The 18,688-nt window shown below is 37.3% G+C and overlaps 1 protein-coding gene across 1 annotated transcript in view; it reads left to right on the forward strand.

Annotated features, from left to right (window-relative positions):
* Positions 1-14,963, forward strand: part of LOC128533925 (antigen WC1.1-like) — a 30,166-nt gene extending 15,203 nt beyond the window's left edge. Inside the window, exons 12-18 of the mRNA XM_053508162.1 lie at positions 3,138-3,200; positions 3,502-3,567; positions 3,678-3,755; positions 3,866-3,928; positions 4,028-4,090; positions 13,884-13,943; positions 14,638-14,963. Coding sequence (XP_053364137.1) covers positions 3,138-3,200; positions 3,502-3,567; positions 3,678-3,755; positions 3,866-3,928; positions 4,028-4,090; positions 13,884-13,943; positions 14,638-14,753 — 509 coding nt within the window. The 3' untranslated portion in view covers positions 14,754-14,963. The remainder of the gene's footprint in view (positions 1-3,137; positions 3,201-3,501; positions 3,568-3,677; positions 3,756-3,865; positions 3,929-4,027; positions 4,091-13,883; positions 13,944-14,637) is intronic.
* The last annotated feature ends 3,725 nt before the right edge of the window (positions 14,964-18,688 follow it).

The raw sequence follows: 18,688 nt of genomic DNA on the forward strand, positions 1-18,688 counted from the left end.
GCAGCGTGAGGACAGCCGGTGGACACACCACCACAGACACCCAAAGACACAAAACCGAGGAGAAAACGGGAGGAGACGTCCGGCACAGAACCGACGAATGAGCGAAAAACCCACAGTCAGACTCAGAGCAGGAGAGTGAAGAGGCCGGGTGCAGCACCGCACACACACCTGTAGACAAAGAAGAGCAGGTGAACCTGTTCTTACAGCTGTCCAAAACTGAGAGGAAACGGGTAGTAAAAATGTTAAAAGAACTGAAAAAAATTAACACAACAGGTAACAACAAACAAACCGTCACTTAAAAAGAAGAAAAAATAGACAACAGCTGAAACCAAACCACAAACTGTAAATAAAACGGTAAATTAATGGACAAAAAAAAAAACTGAAAAAAAAAAAATTGTTAATAGTAGGGAAGTGGGAAGGGGGGTTTAGTGGGTGTTTCTATATAAAAAAATTAAAAATTGTATATATGTAAATAGTGTATGTGTGAGTCAGTGTGTACGTAATGTATGCATGTTGACTTTGTGTGTGTATAGTATATACACACACGTACACGTGAGAAGTGGAACGAAAATCATACATGATTCCAAACATTTTTTACAAATAAATAACTGCAAAGTGGGGTGTGCGTAATTATTCAGCCTCCTTTGGTCTGAGTGCAGTCATTTGCCCATAGACATTGCACCTGTGTGTAATCTAATGTCAGTACAAATACAGCTGCTCTGTGACGGCCTCAGAGGTTGTCTAAGAGAATATTGGGAGCAACAACACCATGAAGTCCAAAGAACACACCAGACAGGTCAGGGATAAAGTTATTGAGAAATTTAAAGCAGGCTTAGACTACAAAAAGATTTCCAAAGCCTTGAACATCCTACGGAGCACTGTTCAAGCGATCATTCAGAAATGGAAGGAGTATGGCACAACTGTAAACCTACCAAGACACGGCCGTCCACCTTAACTCACAGGCCGAACAAGGAGAGCGCTGATCAGAAATGCAGCCAAGAGGCCCATGGTGACTCTGGACGAGCTGCAGAGATCTACAGCTCAGGTGGGGGAATCTGTCCATAGGACAACTATTAGTCGTGCACTGCACAAAGTTGGCCTTTATGGAAGAGTGGCAAGAAGAAAGCCATTGTTAACAGAAAACCATAAGAAGTCCCGTTTGCAGTTTGCCACAAGCCATGTGGGGGACACAGCAAACATGTGGAAGAAGGTGCTCTGGTCAGATGAGACCAAAATGGAACTTTTTGGCCAAAAAAACTAACACTGGCGTAAAACTAACACTGCACATCACTCTGAACTGTCAAATATGGTGGTGGCAGCATCATGCTCTGGGGTGCTTCTCTTCAGCAGGGACAGCTGGTCAGAGTTGATGGGAAGATGGATGGAGCCAAATACAGTGCAATCTTGAAAGAAAACCTCTCGGAGTCTGCAAAAGACTTGAGACTGGGGCGGAGGTTCACCTTCCAGCAGGACAATGACCCTAAACATAAAGCCAGGGCAACAATGGAATGGTTTAAAACACAACATATCCATGTGTTAGAATGGCCCAGTCAAAGTCCTGATCTAAATCCAATCGAGAATCTTTGGCAAGATCTGAAAACTGCTGTTCACAAACATTGTCAATCTAATATGACTGAGCTGGAGCTGTTTTGCAAAGAAGAATGGGCGAGGATTTCAGTCTCTAGATGTGCAAAGCTGGTAGAGACATACCCTAAAAGACTGGCAGCTGTAATTGCAGCAAAAGGTGGTTCTACAAAGTATTGACTCAGGGGGCTGAATAATAAGGCACACTCCACTTTTCAGTTATTTATTTGTAAAAAATGTTTGGAATCATGTATGATTTTCGTTCCACTTCTCACGTGTACACCACTTTGTATTGGTCTTTCACGTGGAATTCCAATAAAATTGATTCATGTCTGTGGCTGTAATGTGACAAAATGTGGAAAAGTTCAAGGGGGCCGAATACTTTTGCAAGCCACTGTATATATATATATATATATATATATATATATATATATATATATATATGTATGTGTGTGTGTGTGTGTGTGTGTGTGTGTGTGTATATATGTATATATAAGAAAAAACGTAAAGTAAGTTCATCTTTATTGTTTCACACTAAAGTGTGTTTAAGACCTCAAACCTCTCTCTCTTTCTTACACACACACACACACACACACACAATCAATCTCTCTCTCTCTCTCTCTCTCTCTCTCTCTCAGACACACACACACACACACTCTCTCTCTCTCACACACTCTCTCTCTCTCTCTCTCTCCAGTTACAGTATAAATGTAAAATCCCAGAGAAACACACTCTAGTTCCCCCATAGTGCCGTTTTGATTGTTGGATTTTTGCTTTAGAATATTTCCGACCCCGGTTGGTTGTATGGATAGTTTTTGATGAATTTTGTTAGACCTCACTTGTACAATAGAATCTCACGAGAATGGCAAAGATCACGCTGGTACTGTGTGTTTTACCGCGTGTGTTGTGTCTCGAGGCATGTCTGAATGAAACCGTGAGGAACATTTACATAAAGGTGAGGTGTGTCTGAATTACAGAAACAGTGGAGGTTCTAGTGTGTATGGTGTCCTGGGGGAACTCACCTTCAGCACCGCCAGAAAGAAAGAAAGAGAGAGATAAATAGAGAGATAAATAGAGAGATAAATATCTGCCAATGTGGCCACTGGACAGAAAGACTGTCTGTTATGAACTGATAAAACTCCAAATGTTAAATATCATACGTCTGAAAAAGGCCTCTGTGTGTGTGTGTGTGAGCGTGCATGCAGTCGTGCAGGCTTTCCTGTGCAGGTGCATCCCCCCCCTCTCCCTGACTTACACCCGGTGTGTGTGTGTGTGTGTGTGCGTGACGTATACCTTATTTGACAGATCATACTTTCTTTCATACTCTTTCTTTCTTTCTTTCTGGCGGTGCTGAAGGTGACAGGACACCGTGTGTTTCCTGAAATAGAGTTCATGAGTCTGTGTGTGAGTGTGTGTGTGTTTATGGCACATTTATTTTATTTGAGGATTTTTAGATACTTCATACAGCATGTGTGTTTTCCTGAATCAGAGTTCATGAGTCTCTTTGTGCGTGTGTGTGTGTGTCTGATGCCTGTCCTGCTCTCCTCTAGCAGGAAGTCTCCTCTCTGAAGAACAGCATTCTGGGTATGAGCATGTGGATGATGAGCTTCTCTCAGGTAAAAAAGGCCAGAGTGTGAGTTTGTCTGACTCCATTAACTGAAAGATATTCGAATTGCAATTAAAGATGAGAAATGACTAAATGTGTCCTTTCTGAGACGTGATTATGATGTATTGTATAGAAGAATTACAGTAACTCCAGTGTTTTAATGCTGACACATGAGATCTCACAATCAACCTTATCTTACTTTAAGCTTCTGAAATCCCTCTTATCACATTTATCAAAGCTTCTTTGGATGAGGATTTTATTGAGTATAAATGTGTTTAAAAGCCCAAACACACAAACTCTTCTTTTTCCAGTAAAGTCTGGGATTGGAGAAAAGGCTGAGTATTATGATGATGTCATCGACACCAGTGACTTCATAAGTGGGTGCAGTTGTTAACTGATCAGATCAATTGAGTGACTTGACATTAAACCATGAGGTCAGAATGTGATGGAGCTGTTTGTACAGAGCCTCTGCTTTTATTTCATTTAGGTGATACAGGAAGAGTTGAGCCACCAGAGGACTACGATGATGCCGTCACTGCTGGACCCATCGCTGATAACGTGGAGGGTGTGCTTCTGTTTTGGGATTTGTTTTAGAGAGCACACACACACACACAGTGTACAAACTGTCACTTCAGTAAACTTTAAATCTCTTTAAATCTCTGTGTTTTGGTGTAGAGGATGAAGCTGAGAATTATGATGAGGCCATTACAGCTGATCAGAAGTCAGTTATACTGACAGGTATGATAATAATGTGACAGTGTTGCATCCACAAGCATCCAAATGATCATTAATGACATTCATGTGGATTTAATAGCTTTTATCTCTACATTCTGACAGAGGACGTGTCCGAGAACTATGATGATGCAGTTACGGCTGAAACAAACACAAACATCACCACAGGTCAGGGAGTTTCTCTGTTATTAAAAAAAATCCCCTTAAACATTTCTATAATAAACTTTAAACAATGTGCTGCTGAATTCTGCATTCTGATTGATGTTGATTAATTTTCTATAACAGCAGCTCTGACATACTGCAGCTGTAAATCACAGGTTTATATTAATGCACTCGTTCCACTACATTATGGTTTCTATAGTAACGGCTCATCCACAGGGACGTGTACAGCAGACGCTCCACATTAACTGATGAAAAACAAACAACAAAAAAGTCTTGCTATAAGTGTAGTAAAGTGTAGCTCCAAGAGCTCACAGTGCTGAGACGCTAAATGCTGATTAACATCAACATCTCGTCTGCTGCATTTGACAGAAGTCACACTCGCATCTAAAAGAACTCAACAATTCATAATGTGGGGAATTAATTTATGCATTTCATTTTAAATAAATCACACATGACTTTTATTTTTAACATAAAGTTTAATTAAGCTCTATTTTTTACCTTCTTATGATATATACAGTATTTTTTTTATAATGCTGCTGCGATACAAGTCACACTCACATCTAAAACAATTCAGAAGTAAATGTAATTATTGTCATTAATAAAATTACTTCTGTCTATCATTATATCTTACAGTCCTTAAATGAATTTGTTTAAATACTAATGGTTTAATACCATTTTCCATTAATTAATTATTAGAATTAGTGCCCCATCTGCTGTGTAGCCCACAAGTGGCACCATTACGTTCTATAGAGTAGACCAGCTTCAGAAGGTTCTAGGTTTGGCAAGAGCCAAGAGTTAGGTGATGCACTGAGTCAGAAACCCAGGACACAGTAGTAAAATTTAACTATTTATATTTACTAATTAAGGGTGTGTATGGTTAACAAACATCACAAAGGGAATGCAATTTACATCACAATGTTTTTAAAGAGAACTCTAGTGATGCATTCAATATGTAACTAAAATAAAAATAAAAAAAATCAAAGATTGTGCACATAAAGAAAATAAAACCGGCCCGGGTCTACTAGAGTCTTAGTGCTCCACTTTGGATCATCACACGAATTTCCATTCGGTTCGTTATTGTGTGTGGACACAATCCTTCCTACCGCACTTGAAGATCAATCAACTTGATAGTATCTTATGGGCTCGTCATCCATGACAGGGAAAAGTAATCCAAGGAATCAATTCGAAAAGGTTCTGGGTCCAGTCTCGACTAAAAACCTGACCTATAGATATGGTCAGAATCCCCAAAATCAATTCACCAATTAAATATTACAATGGCTTATGGCACTGGTTCAACTACTGACAACAAAGTAAAATGCAATAAAAAACATAAAATATCATAAAGCTTAGGTTAAATAATAATAATATAAATCATTCACAACAGTAATACAATGTGACGTAGATGTACATCACTCAGAAAAATAGATGCCACATGTTATCATTAACACCGGTGACATTAAACACGTGGCTTAGCATCGGACAATTAGCTTAGCAACTAGCAAGTCTCCAGGCTGCTGTCCACTATGGCAAGCCGTTTGAGCATATATTGGATATCAAGGATATCAGGCACATTTGCGGCAAGAAATTCACTAGTGAAGCCCAAAATTGCACTAGTACTACTAGTGAAACATTTTTTTTTGACTAGTTAACTAGTACGTCTTAAAGTTTTCACTTGTTAACTAGTACGATTTTAAACCTTACTCGTTAACTAGTGAATTTCCCTAGTCAACGAGTGAGGCATAAAATGCTCATTAGCTAACCACTAAACTCCATTAGTTAAATGGTAGGACAAGATGCAAATCAGGGGGCAAAAAAGGAGCCTTCCTATTGGCTCTCCATGAGGAACTCCACCCAGCCAAAACTTAACCCTATAAAGTCTGGTCACTTTTCTACTGCTCTTTACTGCGAGCTCCTTGTGTACTATATAAGCAGAATGAAACATGAAAATGTGTGTAATAGTGTGATTTATTAACAACAATAACACAAAACAGGTATTTTTTTATAAATAAAAATTAAATATTTATCAGGAGAGGAAGGATTTATGCTTCAAAATAAATGCATATGGCAGTGACAATTGTTTAAACAATGACAATAATTAATCATGCAATAATGTTAAAAAGCAAAATCAAGTAATGTATATCTAATCGTTTACTGTATGAACATTAAGTGCTGGATGGGCAGCGGGCATCAGAACAATCAGATCTGTTAATGTAGTTATAACACTGATAATCAATAAGCCCTAATAATTAGTGATGAGCAGAAATACATAAAGTAGCCACAATATAGAACTAATATGTGTAATTTACGAATATTATGGGGGGATGAAATTGATAATATATGGGAAAAGGGACACGCTTTATCAACAGCACAGAGAATGAGAGCTTTAGACGGGAGTGTGTGTGTGTGTGGGGGGGGGGGTATCAGACAGGGGTACAAGGTGTTTTAAAAAAACCAATATGTGGCAGACTTTAATAAGCCATTGCTGCCTTTACTATAATTTAATAATTCTACTAGGAGATATGAAAGGCTTAGAAAATTCCTTAGAAAACCAGTGTTATAACTTCGTTTGTCAGGTAAAAAAAAAGGTGTGCACATGCGTGTCCGGTGGCATGCGGGCACACAGCTGGCGAAAGGTGGCAGCAGGCAGGATGGTAGAATGGGGCACATGAATGGGGTACAAGGGGTAGCTCCCGGCTGACATTGGCCACAACCAGCCCCTCCAGCTCTCTCTGAGTGTGCCCACAGGTGGGAGTCCCTCTTGACGTCCGACGGCTGGGCGGATTCCCCGCCTGGGATGCAATGACATCAGCGGCCTTTTCCTCTTCGGACCAGGGATGCGAATGCAGGCTCTGGGCAGGAGTAAAGGTGCCACGGCAACTCGAGCAGTTCTTTCTCGTGCTGTCCTCATCGCGGAGATCAAAGGGTGGCATTCCGTTCTCACCTTTAAGGTCTCTCAGGTGCACAATATTGCCCTGCTCGCAGAACACTCTCCGTAGCTTCACTGCGCAACTCTTTGCATTCTTCACGGACCCCCGAGTAAAGCAAAATTAACCTGCAATTTACATTTGAAAATAATCGTGGCTGTAGTGATTGAGACCAGAGAGAGGATTTATGGGTGAAAAAAAACTAGGATGCGATGAGAGACTGCTGTGGATGACAGCTCCGTCTGTATGTCTATAGTCTAACATCAAACTTACACGCATGGGTGCACACAATAACATAAAAATGCCCACGTGATAAATAAAATAGAATATTAATTGGTGGGGGTGATACAACATACAGTTAATAAATATACAGGTATTATGTGTAATATCTGTCAGAGCACAACCTCCGACTTCACCTTCAGTTCAGCAGCATCTGTCATCTCATCACTCCTCTCACTGCGCTTTTATACATACCAACGAAGTATTAATAAATAATTATGGAACTCAAATCAGTCCTGTCTTTTTCATATTATTTATTGTAGCCCAATATTAGAGAAAGGCACCTAATAAAGTCTCTCACTCTGTACACAAAAGTGTACAGGACTGTAGAGACCAGCGATGCTCTACGGCTTAGAGACAGTGGCACTGAAGAAAAGACAGAAGGCAGAGTTGGAGGTAGCAGAGATGAAGATGTTGAGGTTCTCTTTGGGAGTGACAAGGATGGATAGGATCAAGAATGAGTTCATCAGAGGGACAACCCACGTTAGATGTTTTGGAGATAAAGTCAGAGAGGCCAGATTGAGGTGGTTTGGACATGTTCAGAGGAGAGATTGTGAATATATCGGTAGAAGGATGCTGAGGTTGGAACTGCCAGGCAGGGGGTCTAGAGGAAGACCAAAGAGGAGATTTATGGATGCAGTGAGAGAGGACATGAAGTTAGTGGGTGTGAGAGAAGAGGATGCAGAGGATAGGGTTAGATGGAGGCAGATGATTCGCTGTGGTGACCCCTGAAAGGGAACAGTCCAAAGACAAAGAAGAAGACTCTCTATCTGAAGCAGTCCGGTCGTTTTTTTTTTCCCCGTTACAAATGCAGCTTCTCTAAAACTTGAGATCTGTCCTGAACTTGGATTATGCTTTAATTTAATGCTGCTATCAGCAATACCAATCCCTTACAAGTCCTGTTAGTAACCTGATTTGTATTAGGTATTTCATTTTCATTAAATTTACGACTGTTATTCTGTTGTGTGTGTGTGTGTGTGTGTGTGTGTGTGTGTGTGAGAGAGAGAGAGAGAGAGAGAGACGTATACTTTAAACAGATGTGTACGTGCCGGGCACCTCCAGATTTATTCACCGAATTCTTGTACTATCGGTCTTCTAAACAGGTTACTTATGTATAGCCCATATTATGGTTTCTTGTGAATGTGCGTTCTGTTTTCATCTAAACAACAATTAATGAATTGTGCCTTACAATGATTGGTTTATAATAACGTGAAAAAATTATCATCCACGGCCGCGGGTGGAGCGGGCAGGCTGCCATTCAATACACTGCGCTTGTTCTAAAACTGTAAATCTGTTTTATTTTGCAGGAGAAATAGGTTTTTATATAACCTAAAAAATATAAAGTAGCTTAATAAATCAACATCTAAAAAAATCATAACGTTTTAGTCATAAAAAGTGCCTAAAAAAACCCTTACGCCATAACTGAAAGTTAAATTGAACTGGGCCCTTTAAGGCTTTCCAACACTCAGCGTGAGTACTGACCAATCACGATCATTGTCCCGCCCCCTTAATTTGCATGCAGGCCACTAGTAGTACTAGTGGATTTCACTAGTAGTACTAGTGGATTTCACTAGTACTACTAGTGGATTTTACTAGTGAGCCATAAGAATCCATTATTGCACTAGGCGATCTTACTAGTTAACTAGTGAAGCCTAAAATGCAAATCGGGAGGCGGGAAAGCAACATACAACGAGCCTTCCTATTGGTTCTTAACGAGGAACTCCGCCTAGCCAAAATGTAACCCTATAAAGCCCGTTTAACTTTCTCTATAATAAATGGGATTGTATTATTATATTAAGCTTTTTATAGGCTTTTTTTTATTGTTGATCTAAAAAATGAACAGACTGGGTCTTACAGTTAATTATTGCCTCATGATAATGTGATAATGTTAAAAAAAAATGATGCCACTTAGTATATTTCCATTTATCATGGATTCTATATGTATTTTGATGGAGACAATAGGTCTTTATGACCTGATTAATATAAAGTAGCCTTATAAATCAACTTTTAATAAATAATAAGGTTTTAATCAGGGCAAGCTGCTAAAATAATTCTCTATATGCCATAAATGAACGCTGAATTGAGAACTGGCCCCTTAAGTTTCAGCCGCTTTCAGTTTGAACGCTGACCAATTACAGTCCTTGTCCCGCCTCCTTCATTTGCATGCAGCCCACTAGTAGTACTAGTGGATTTCACTAGTACTACTAGTGGATTTCACTAGTACTACTAGTGGATTTTACTAGTACTACTAGTGGGAAATAATATGTCCAAAATTGCACTAGGCGTTCTTACTAGTTAACTAGTAAGGCCTAAAATGCAAATCGGGGGCGGGAAAGGAGCTTACTATGAGCCTTCCTATTGGCCCACTAAAATAATTCATGAACGAAGGCTAAATTGAGGGCGGGCCCTTTAAGGCTCAGCGAATCTCTGTTTAAACACTGACCAATCACAGTCCTTGTCCTGCCTCCTTCCTTTGCATGCAGCGCACTAGTACTACTAGTGGATTTCACTAGTACTACTAGTACTACTAGTGGATTTCACTAGTGCTACTAGTAGATTTCACTAGTGAGGAATAAGTGTCCATTATTGCACTAGGAGATCTTACTAGTTAACTAGTGAGGCCTAAAATGCAAATTAAAGGCGGGAAAGAGGCTTAAATCGAGACATCTTATTGGCTGTCTATGAGGAAGTCCACCCAGCTAAAATGTAACCCTATAAAGCCTGGTCAGCTTTCAATTCTGTTCAGTAAATGTGAGATCATAGGAAGAAATACTATATATAAACATTAGATTTTAAAACTTACTGAAATAAATCTACTTTTTGATGATATTTTAATTCAATTAGATGCACCTGTATGTATGTATGTATGTATGTATGTGTGTATATATATATATATATATATATATATATATATATATATATATATATACACACACACTCACCTAAAGAATTATGAGGGAACACCGGTTCAATTTCTCATTAATGCAATTATCCAATCAACCAATCACATGGCAGTTGCTTCGATGCATTTAGGGGTGTGGTCCTGGTCAAGACAATCTCCTGAACTCCAAACTGAATGTCAGAATGGGAAAGAAAGGTGATTTAAGCAATTTTGAGCGTAGCATGATGGTTGGTGCCAGACGGGCTGGTCTGAGTATTTCACAGTCTGCTCAGTTACTGGGATTTTTACGCACAAACATTTCTAGAGTTTACAAAGAATGGTGTGAAAAGGGAAAAACATCCAGTAAGCGGCAGTCCTGTGGGCGAAAATGCCTTGTTAATGCTAGAGGTCAGAGGAGAATGGGCCGACTGATTCAAGCTGATAGAAGAGCAACTTTGACTGAAATAACCACTCATTATAACCGAGGTATGCAGCAAAGCATTTGTGAAGCCACAACAGCAGAAGACCCCACCGGGTACCACTCATCTGCACTACAAATAGGAAAAAGAGGCTACAATTTGCACGAGCTCACCAAAATTGGACACTTAAAGACTGGAAAAATGTTGCCCGGTCTGATGAGTTTCGATCTCGTTTGAGACATTTAAATGGTAGAGTCAGAATTTGGTGTAAACAAAATGAGAACATGGATCCATCATGCCTTGTTACCACTGTGCAGGCTGGTGGTGGTGGTGTAATGGTGTGGGGGATGTTTTCTTGGCACACTTTAGGCCCCTTAGTGCAAATTGGGCATCGTTTAAATGCCATGGCCTACCTGAGCATTGTTTCTGACAATGTCCATCCCTTTATGACCACCAGGTACCCATCCTCTGATGGCTACTTCCAGCAGGATAATGCACCATGTCACAAAGCTCCAATCATTTTAAATTGGTTTCTTGAACATGACAATGAGTTCACTGTACTAAAATGGCCCCCATAGTCACCAGATCTCAACTCAATAGAGCATCTTTGGGATGTGGTGGAACGAGAGCTTCGTGCCCTTGGATGTGCATCCCACAAATCTTCATCAACTGCAAGATGGTATCCTATCAACATGGGCCAACATTTCTAAAGAATGCTTTCAGCACCTTGTTGAATTAATGCCACGTAGAATTAAGGCAGTTCTGAAGGCGAAAGGGGGTCAAACACCGTATTAGTGTGTGTTTCTAATAATCCTTTAGGTGAGTGTGTGTATATATATATATATGTATGTAATATAACTATGTATTTATATATAAATTCCTTCTTGCTTTCATCAAAGTATTGAGGCCTACAGTTAATTATTGGTAATTAACTTAATAAATGCTGCCATCTAATACATTTACATAATGACTAAAATTGTTCTTTATGACCTAATTAATATACAGTAGTCTAATGAATCGACATGTAACAAATCAGAACATTTTTATCATGACAATCTGCTAAAAACTCCTGATACCATGAATAAATGCTAAATTGAGAGCGGGCCCTTTAAGGCTTGGCAGCCTCAGTTTGAACACTGACCAATCACAGAACTTGTCCCGCCTCATTCATTTGCATGCAGCCAACTAGTACAACTAGTTGTACTAGTGAATTTCACTAGTGCTACTAGTGGAGGCAAAATTTCCAGTAGTGCTACTAGTGACTGCCTTTTTTACACAACGGCTCAGTAATATGGATAAAATGTCCACTCGTTAACTAGTAAGCACAAAAATGGTCACTAGTAGTACTAGTGAGCCATTTTTGCTCTACTCGTTAACTAGTGAATTTAACTAGTTTAACTAGTGAATTCCACATGTGTACAATTTATGATGGTTTCTGGAAAGCCTTTTGAGTATTAATTCTGATATCCGTGATATCCAATAAATGCCCAAACGGCTTGCCATAGTCCACGCTAGAGCAATACAAACCAGTAGACTGTTAACATGTTAGACCCTCACTGTTGCACTCATCAGATAAATGTCATCACATTTAACTCCAGGAACAATTTGCTATGATTTGCTCCTAATCGTGAGGGAAAAAACACAAATCCATTCGCTTCTTCAAGTCTAGAAAGTTCCAGCGCTGCGCGCGCGTTCTTTTGACCTTTCACCCAATAGGGACAGACAACCAGCTGGGACAAACCATTTAGTAAATAACCACAGGGGGGATCTTTAGAAACAACTGATTTCAGGACAAACCACATGCTTGCACGGGGGGATTTCAGAGTCTGTCTATTTGTCTACTTCCATCTTTCACTGTCATAATCAAAACCTTTATTAGTTTGGATTCTTTAATATTACTTTAATATAATTATTATTTTCCATCATTTTAGTAACCAGTCTATAATTTTCTTATGGCTAATTATGAACACTGGGTTACAGCTGCATTTAATATAAGCCACACCCACATCTAAAACAATTCAGCAAAATGTATTTTACATAATGAATTAAGCAATTTAACAATATTTTTAATCTTAAAAATCTACATTAATATTACTGAACAATAATTAATTAAATAATATTTAATGGCTTTTTATTTAATTTATTCTCTGTAACATATAATTATTAATTTCTACAAAAGTATCACTTGAGCAAATCCAAACTAAATTTAAAAATGCTGATGAAAAGAAGCAACAAGTTATAATTTTAAGGCCTTAAATGAGATTGACATGAAAAGCGTGGCAGTACCACCTACTGGCCCAGAGTGGTACTGCAACAGAGGAAGGGAAATACACATGAGCTCCATATATGTACATATAGCACTTACACTCATGTAATATTAATATTAAGTATTAATAGTAATAAAAATATTAATAGTAAATATTTTAATTATTAATTGGAAAGGATTTAAATATGAAAAATTAATTTAATGTAATTTAAATATGTGATATATAATAAAAATAATTATATTAAATGTACTTCATTAAATAATTAAGACATTTCTGCATTCATTAATTTAATGTGAATAGCACCTAGTGGTCACATTGAACGTTTCAATTCATGTATAAATTTTAAATTAATTGAAAGCATTAATGCATTAGTTTTCAAATTAATCTGAATGTGATGAGGACATAAAAATTCAATCTTGGCTGTTTGATTTTAACATCACAATCTACAACTAAACAAATTAAGAATGTTGCCTTAAAATACATTTTTAATATTTACAATATTTTTACAAAAAAATTAATACATACATGAGTTAATCAACTAATAAATAATCATGTAGATAAGGGCTAAAATTCCATCTTATAAAGAGTGATATAATTTCTTCTCCTCTTACTGCAGTAAAGCTCCAGCAGGCGACTTCATCAGCTCTCACCTCCATATCTCAGTGGTTATAGTGGAGTCTCTGGCTAGTAGCTTTCACACACTAATGGGAAAATGCACCGTTCCTATTGGTTAATCCTTTTTCTCACTACAGCAGCTGGTAGACAATAAAACATCATTAAACTCTACTCCTTATATGTATATATTTAAATAGTTACTTTTAGCTCCTCACTTGCATGGAATCCTATAATAATTTAGTGTTAATATAAAATCAGTATAATCAAGTTAATATGTAATAGTTTATATATTTAAATTATTTCTGTTATTTTTATTTTTCATATAAACGTCGTGTTCTACTCAGTAACTCAGTATTTTACTATAAGATCAACACACACACTGGTTTATTACTTCTTCATTTATTTGTTGATTAGACAATCCAGAAGATTATGATGATGTCATCACTGAGGAACAGGATGGAGGAGAGACAGAAGGTGAGTGACTTCTTGTTTATTCTGTAATGTACATAAGTGCACAGGCAGCAAAGTCAAAGATTAGATTATATATGATTAGATTATATATGGTATATAATAAATATCAACTTTCAGAAGAGTTTTTAGAACAAATGTTCTCTCTGTTCTGTCATTTAACAAGTGCATTTATTAAAGAGTTTAGATAAGACCTACTGTAAATATTACCTGTGATATATAATATAAACATCAGCTGACTGTTTTTAGAACAAATCTCTGTTCTGTCATTTAACAAGTGCAGCCAGATTTATTACACACTTTAGATAAGACCTGTATATTTATGGCTCTTTTACTTCCACATTTTTATAAACACAATCTTGTAAGGACTGGAATCTATTTATTCCAAACATTTACCAGGAAAATAGAAATGTAATACTATATAAAATGTATTATTGTTTTGTAGCATTTCTACAGTTGAATCAGTTTGTAAAATGATGTGAAATTTGATGGACATCTCTATCACATCTTATACACATGGCCTGTGTTAATATTAAGAAAACTCATCTAATAAATGTCCTCTATTCTCTTCATTTATTGTTTAAAGATCAAAGAAATCCTACATAGTGCATCATTTACTGTATTTGAAGGTTTTACAAAACAATGACTATTAATCCAATACAAAGGAGATATTAAAGAGGTAAATGTGTTTATTTTACAGAATATGATGAGGTGGAGGAGAAATCTCAGAAAGACAGGGACCATGTGACTGAGACACGCCCCCAAAGGCCTTTTCTCAGGAAATTACATTTCAACTTTTATAAACACAAACAATGATTTGATTCTACTTCCAATAATTTCATGCATTCTGAACCATGTTCATTTTCTCACCTTGTTATTAGCAAATAGATTAGGGAGAGTTAAATCAGCTCCATTATTACTGAACCAAATGTTTCCAGCTTTCCTTTTACAACACATTTCTGACAATTCATCTGAATATCTTGTCTTTGTAAACAATATGCAAGCAATATATACGTCTAGGTTTCATGCTGTGTGTTTTACTATAAAACATATAATTGAAATGAATGTTTTGTTGCAGTCTCTATTAGGGAGCTGTGTATGTTGGAAGTTTCATTACGGATTCTCAGATTTTCATGTGAAATTCTCAGGTTTCCTTCAAACTCTCCAATTTCTTTCCTTATTCTCAGGATTTTGTTTAATAATCTAATATTTCTTTAATATTCTCAGATGTTTGTTTTGTGATCTCAGGTTTTATTCTATATTCTCACTTTTTAATGAGTGACAGCTCATTAATTTTAATGTTAATCTTAATAAACAATATACAAGTAAAGGTGACTTTTTAGCCTCGCAGAATGAGAACAATTCAATATTTTGCATTATGCAGAGTTTTATTCGCTTTTTCTCCTATTGTGTAACAATCATCTGTTTTTATACAATTAATGAAATGAAAGTGTTTTAATGTTTATTATTTTTGTATATTGTGATGATCTGTGTTTGAGTTGAGTAAATCACATGCAGGGAAAAATTAATATCACACAAGTGTATACTGCTCTACTGCACCATGTTTATGTTTTTATTGTGTTTATTTTAGGACTTTTTTGGAATTACAAATCAAATGTCACTGTAAAGATAAATAAAGACAATAAAGATTCTATTCTATTCTCAGAAACACACACATAAATACACAAACTCACATAATAAAAACATTTATATTCTTTTAAAATAAAACAGAATTAAACACATGATGAGGACTTACATTAACACCAACATTACACACATCATAACTCCAGATATAAACACTATTATTCATGGGTTCATATATCATGGCATTTTTTCTTTCATAGTTAATGATAACTCTAACATTATAGTATTTGCTATTTTATTATTAATAATAACAATAATTCTGCTTCTTATTATTAATCAGCTGCCTAATTACAGCGCCCTCAGCAGGTCAACTGCAACAAAAAGTTTCCCTAAACTGAAGTGATTTACTGCCATCTAGTGGATGAAATATGCTATTAAAATCCACATCATTATTTTAAGAAATGATTATTAATTTGTAAACTAAATATTGATGATTATTATGATAAAATCCAAACTAAATGTATTTGTGTATGTAAATGTATGTAAGTTAAAAAAAATAGTCAGTCCATGTGCTGGTTGTCCCCAGTCACAGGTGCAGACAGAGACTTATCGTGTGTCAGAACAGTGGACCTTGAGGAGGTGGATGTGTGTAAGGGAGAGTGCACACCCAAGAGTCAGCTCCCTTGTGATGAGACAGTTTTCGATGTCTGTGTCTTACTAATGCAGGAGAATGGATGCGATGATCCGACAGATGCTTTTGGAGCTGCAGAGCTATACACCTCACTAACACTGATACTTGAAAATATCTAAAGATAGGCTGTAGTTGTCCCCATTTATCAGTTGCTCTGCTGTGTACTCATTATTACATGGTGTTACTGGTGTCTTAATGTATAATAATAATTCAAACTGGAATATCATTTTTTTTTCTCCTGATACATTTATAAATAATAAAGTAGACCTAACAATGGTTATAAAATTATTGCAAAATTCTGATTATATAGCAGAGACATTATTCAAATCTCATGTGGTGTAGTCTAATTCCACCTCAAAAACTGTTATTAAAACACATCCGCAAGTATTAGTGAGGTATTGCCCAGCCATGTCACAAAATTTAACACACCTGCCCTTCACTCTTCGTCAGATCAGGTATAACTATGAGTTTATGTATATTGTTGTTTTAAGTGACCTGCATTATACAAAATAGTTTTCATTTAACAAAACATTTTCCTGCAGCTTCTTTCCAATAAACATTTATTGAACGTAATTGTGCCTCTTTTATCCTAATAAAAGCATATATACAGCAGTCTGGGTAGGTGAGAATTGTTCAGGCTGAATTGCACATGTACTGTAAACAATACATAAACCTATTTACATGAATACCTAACAGTTCTGCAAGAGAAAACAGTGCAGTACATAAGTACATTAAGAAACTACAAAAACTAAATATTTCAAGAAGTAAAACTTAGAAATAAGTCGGTCAATTATTTTCACAGTATAACAAAACATTTTAGTGGCAGTTTCAACTTTTAGTTTGTTTGAAAGAAAAATATGTGCTGTATATAAACACCACCAAAATAATAACACAGATAAAAAGGTCAAACTAAATGTAATTGCCTGTAAAATTATCTCTAAAACAAACAAGGGCAAATGAGAGCGCACAAGAGCTGAACGTGAACTACACAATGTCCATAATCCATATGTTGCTTTCCAACACTGAATTGAATTCAGACCGAAAGGCTGGGAAGCTGTCATAGCAGTCAGGCATCTCTAGAACCCTTCCACATGTGTGTCTAACAGGCCTTCTTGTGAATTTGGACATGTTTGTAAACATGATCTCAATTCTGTCAGAAGTGACCATCACTTCCTGTGGTGAACCTTAGAAACTTGCCAAGTTTCTCCTCATCTTACTCCCTGATGTACCTTTTAAGGTGGTTCTGAACCTCTCTTTGCTTTGGCGCCATCACAGGGAACTGAAGGAGTCCCTGTACTTTCTTAGGAGATGGTTTAAGGTTGTCATACTGTACATCTTCTAAAGCTCATTGTGGTTAAAGGTGATATTTGGCTGCATCACCTCCTTCCAGCAGTCTATCGCATACATTGGCTTTTGCACAAGCTCTTTGTGTGCAATCTCCATCAGGATGTCTTTGAGTGTCTCAGCTGCAACTCTTTTTCGGCATTTATAGTTGTCCAAGCCCTCTAGTAGCTCATCAGTATCAACAGTGGAAAAATCTTTGAGAGCCCTCTGAAGGATGTCATGATCTTGACAACGTACAAAATGCATGAAGGTTTCAAGTAAGTTACTGCACACTGATCCATACAAGATTGCTTCCATAAGGGGGAGAGCTAGCTTGATTGGTAGGTATTGACATGTTTGGTAACCTTTCACCAGAATTCTGCCAATGGCATTCCAGGTTTCATAACTGAAGTCATGCCTAATGAAAGGGACTTTCACTGTTGTTCCTACTGTACAGCGATCATAAAATTACTGCCAAAAAGAACAATACACATCTCTAACAGCACCTGAACCAGCACCATTTTCCCCTGTATTATCAGGAAGTAATCTTTTTATAATCAAGGGTTGTTTAAGCACTGCTGGATCAAAGAATTCCTTTATCATTTCATTTAGGCAGTTGCCATGATGTACAGTATGGTTACTATCTTCAGCAGTCTAGATGTGGAGAGTGGCTGTTGTGGAAGTGCTTTACTAGAAACATGTGACATGGGGGGAGGGGGTGGCTGTTGTGGAAGTCCTTCACCAGACACATGTGACATGGAGGGTGGCTGTTGTCATATACCTATAATAAGGGGCTGTGACTAATAATAAGGGGCTGTCCAGTTTCCCAACTTCCATGACAATATTTGAGGATTCATCATTCTGCTCATATAGCAGGAGGTTATGTTGTTCCTGAAAATCTTCACCACTCTGTTGACCAACATCATCCTCTTTCTCCATATCATCAGCATCCAGCTGCAGATTATCTTGATCGTCATCATCGTTTAACTTTTCTACCTCATCATTGTCTTCTGTTTCATCTGTGTCACTATCACTTTGTAACTGCTCCTTGGGAAAAGTAGCAATATAGAAACGTAGCCTGGCCATGCAGAGAGTATCATAAATTAATCCAATGGTTACATCCTCAGTGACTTGATTTTGTTTATAATCCCAC

This window comes from Clarias gariepinus, chromosome 12, assembly GCF_024256425.1.
Source record: "Clarias gariepinus isolate MV-2021 ecotype Netherlands chromosome 12, CGAR_prim_01v2, whole genome shotgun sequence".
In the NCBI taxonomy this organism is placed as follows: Eukaryota; Metazoa; Chordata; class Actinopteri; order Siluriformes; family Clariidae; genus Clarias; species Clarias gariepinus.